The following is a 4,384-nucleotide window of genomic DNA, read 5'->3' as shown; positions in this document are numbered from 1 at the left end:
TTTGATATAATGTTACCTAGCATTACTCTTATTTGATATGAAAACAATGCAAGGAACTCAGAACCTATGAGTGCCTTCAAGCATTCTAATGGCTTAGCTTAACATTATTCTCTCCTCCTCCTGATCTTTTTTATGTTTATTTTTCCTTTATTCGCTACTGCCATTCGCATAAAATAGAAAAGTGACTTGCGTGCGGAACGAGCCTACTACGGCATCAAACAAGAGTTGCAGCCAATCAATGAATTACATCGACATCACTAACCCTTGGTCAAGAATTTGGTTGAGAGTTGCAGCCAACCGTACTCCTGCTTGAGCTAACCTCAAATTGACGATTGGGTACCGTGAAAGGAAGTAATCATCTGCATATAATAACATTTTTGCGATTTCGTGAGAGGAAAATAACAAAGGTGATTGCTATAGTGTCTAAAAGTGTTTGTCTAACTTATCAAAAAAGAGTTAAAAATTAATATTTAATTTTAAAAGTATAAAAGTAAATAAATATTAAATATTCAAAAATTATCATAAAAAGTAAGTTAGTAAAAAATTAGATACCAAATTATAGACATTATAGAATTCACCAATAATAAATCATAATAATATATCAAATCAAAACTCCTAAACGCTTGTTTTGATGTCGTTATTTTAGTTAAAAAGATTTTGAATTAAAAAATTGAGATTTTTAGCATCATTTGATAATAGTTTAGTAAAAGTAGAATCGCCTAACAACATAAAATAAAAAATTTCTTTTTAAAAAAAAACTACAATTTTTACTTTTTAGAAAAAGATTTTTTTACAAAATAAAAAAGTTTTGTAATAAATAAATTTTAAATTCAAAAGATATGATGCTTACTTTCTAATACTGAACCCTCTTCGGCATCTTTGTATGCCCATTTGCAAGCATCATCCACACTTTCAGACGCATATCTGAAAAACAAGAAAAATATTTCAATTAATTCTATCTTTTAGGGAATAAAAATGGAGTCTTGGCGGAGTTGTATTATTTTCAACAGAAAATTAAATAATTTACATACGTAGTTGGACATGGGATATCCGTAGCACTGCAGTTCTCCCAATCTTCAATTTGATCCGCCCATTCATTCTGTTCGTTATGACCCAAAAACAAAAGTTATTAAAGTAAAATATTAACGAAGTCAATCTACTAAATTGATAACAAAGTTGTAGCATAGAATTGAATACCTTAATGTTCTGTTGAATTGCATTAACGAAGTCAGTAATGTTAGAATCATAGAACCTTTCAACTTCTGTTTCAATTATGCTGTCGTCCCAGATCTGAACAATTAGACATTGGAGAGTGAATAGATCATAGAATTTTATAATTAATTGACTAAAGTCCGAAATCAAAGAGACTCACATGGTGAAGATTTTCCTTCCTTGTGTACCAGTGAACAGTTATATCGTTTCCTCCCCTGTCAGTGGTAAAGCCACAATGCAGAGGCTGCAGATTTAGCGTGTACAGAGAATGATTAAGTTTATCAACCATATTGCAAATCCAGATGGAAAAAAAAAAAATACACGATTCTTATTCTTTTTTAATTAATAAATTGATATTTTTAATATGTGAAAAAAATGAAACTGAGAGTTAAATTTAAAAGTAAAGATTCACGTGGACTTAGTTCTCAATTATCAATTTCACATGAAAATCACTTACCGTAGGTGTGTGAGTTTCACCTAGGGAAAATATGATGCATACCTGGTGAATGTCTCCCATAAAGTGTGATAGGAAGTAAAGTGCTTGTGTGAGGTTATCTGAATAATGGAGAATTTTTAGTTTCCAAAGAGCTTCATATAATATTAATAATAAGATGATTTACATTTAGATTTTGGGACACTCCCGTAGTCGAGGAGCTGGGTGGTGTAATTTGCAATGGCTGCCACAACACATCTTCCCCTGGTTCCAGTGGCCTGATCCACACAATCTCCTGAAGATATGATATGAGTATTAACTATCCTTAAGATCCCGAGATCTGTAATATAATTTCTTTTTAAACATACTCTGGTTGTTGAAGGTGCAAAGGGCGTCAGGAGTATCAGCAAAGTGCAAAGGAGATGACCAAGTGTAGATGAACCTCACATGATCTGCCCACGAACACTTGCTCGACAAATCATTTCCTGCATCCGCCGGCAGCAGTTTCTTCACAGCCGCCGCAGCTCTGCTATTCAGCCGACCCTGTTTAAAATACCAAGTGAAAATGACAATTTTATTCTCCAAAGAAACAAATTAAAATTAAAGGGCAGCAGGTGAGGCACCTGAGCAATCTTACAAACGATGGCATGCCCATCTTCTCCCCATCCTTGGGTACTTGGAAACACAAATAGGAGTGATGAGACTATACCTACTACTAACTGAATTCTGTAGGAACCCATTGCCTACAGGATAAAAATAAGTAAGAGACTACTTTTTGGCTTTCTATATATAGATAGATAGATAGATATATTAACTATATAAGATTATAAGAAATGTTAGCCATAAGACAATAACTAAAGTAATTTTATTTAATTTATGTATGGAATAATTATATTTATATATTTAATATATCTAAAATTATATAATTATTTTAGCAATAAATAATAAATACTAATTGAAATAATTTAAAACTATTTGGACTAATTTTTATTCTAAGTGTAGCAGAGATGAAGATGTTGAGATGGATGAGTGCTCATACGCGATTGGATAAAATAAGGAATGAAGATATAAGGGAGAGAGTTGGAGTAGCACCCATTGTGGAAAAGATGGTTGAATCGCGTCTCAGGTGGTTTGGACATGTGAGAAGAAGACCGATAGAACATCCAGTCAGAAATGTAGATGAGATGGAAGATGGACAAATGGTGAAAGGTAGAGGAAGACCTAAGAAGACCATCCATGAGGTGGTCAAATGAGATCTACATGTAAACGGTCTCTCTGTAGACATGATACATGACAGAGCATAATAGCGTCGTTTGATTCATGTAGCCGACCAGTGGGACAAGGCTTTGTTGTTGTTTGTTTTGTTGTTCGTACTAATTTTTTATTCTCTCCAAAATATTATTCAATTATATAAGAACAATAATTAGGGATATTGGTTGATAGATTTGGAATATACTCATTTCTGAAAATAGTGAGAAAACTAAGAAGTCACCAAAAAATGAGGAAATGATGTAATTTAATATACCTAAATATTATTAATATTATTAGTATATTTCTTCAAAGTAATATTGACTAAAATTGCTAGGAGTAAAAAAATTTAAATTTTCAAATAGAAAGAATTTATGTAAAAAAAATATTTTTCTTCTCAAAATAAAGATTTTTATATTGGGATGAAGTTTATAATTTAATACGAATATCTATTTAATTATGCTTCAAAATTAGTTATAAAAACTGGAAATATTTAGTGGTTCTATAAGAATAAAATATAAAATCAATATTATTAAATATTATTTAATTAATTAGTAGAGTGGTAGCAAACGATAATGTATACGGATTGTCACTCTTTTCCATTTTCATATAACTTTTTCTATTATCAAATAAAATTATTGTTCACTTTGCTTTTATTTAAGAGTTAAGTACGCTTTTAATTTTTAAGGTATAAGTCAAAAATTTTATTCGTTTTTAACTTTTTTTTCATACAAAATCGTCCTTAAGATTCAACTTGATTTTAAAATTATTTTTTGCAAAAAAATATATTTTTTAAAGATGATTTTGCCTCTTATAATGTTGTTTCTTTTATTTCATTCCCCCGAAATTATTTTGTCTTCCTCCCTAAGAACACGTTCTTGTGAGAACGAGTTATGCTAGTGGTTGAAGAGATTTCGTTGTTAGGAACTCTACCGAAAGTGTGGTGCTGCATACGTCACTCATCTTCATCGCTGCAGAGAATCATTGTTGAGGTATGCTTACTTTTCATGTATTGCCTCTTCACCTTAATTATTTCTTGCATTTGGATGGTTTGAACTTTACAACATTGTTGCTGCAACCGAGTGATTTTAGGGTTCAATATATGGTACATTGATTATGTATAAATCTAAGTTTTAATGATGATTTATTTTTTTCTTTTCTATTTGTTTTAGTAAAGTATTGTGTTAAATAACAGGATTGTCGAAGTAGAAAATGGGATACTTTAATACGAGGGTGTATCATGGGATGCATTTGGTTATGAAAATGGGGCATTTAAATATTTGAAGGGGCAAACTATAATTATTGAAGAAATTAATGGCGATCGATGGCTTCTGTTTGAGACCTATAAAGAGTTAAGACAGTTTGGTTACTTTGAGTCCAATATCTTAGCATTATGGTATAAAGATCTCACAGTGAAAAATTCTGAGAATAACTTGAAAATGTTAAAAAGTGACTCAAATGCAATTGAGAAGTGCAGAATAGCTCAGATCA

At 31.2% G+C, this 4,384-nt stretch overlaps 1 protein-coding gene across 1 annotated transcript; it reads right to left on the bottom strand.

Moving 5' to 3' along the window:
* Positions 1 to 2,415, bottom strand: LOC107491309 (endonuclease 2). Its single transcript, XM_016112147.3, has 9 exons — positions 2,269 to 2,415; positions 2,014 to 2,188; positions 1,833 to 1,940; positions 1,712 to 1,767; positions 1,373 to 1,456; positions 1,198 to 1,290; positions 1,032 to 1,099; positions 851 to 924; positions 1 to 359 (listed from the first exon to the last, which is right to left on the bottom strand). Exons 1-9 carry the CDS (start codon positions 2,383 to 2,385, stop codon positions 244 to 246), a joined length of 891 nt encoding a protein of 296 aa, XP_015967633.1. The 5' UTR covers positions 2,386 to 2,415; the 3' UTR covers positions 1 to 243.
* Between the last annotated feature and the right edge of the window lie 1,969 nt (positions 2,416 to 4,384).

Source organism: Arachis duranensis, chromosome 5 (assembly GCF_000817695.3).
Source record: "Arachis duranensis cultivar V14167 chromosome 5, aradu.V14167.gnm2.J7QH, whole genome shotgun sequence".
NCBI classification, from domain to species: Eukaryota; Viridiplantae; Streptophyta; class Magnoliopsida; order Fabales; family Fabaceae; genus Arachis; species Arachis duranensis.
This window is presented reverse-complemented; position numbering and strand designations above follow the sequence as displayed.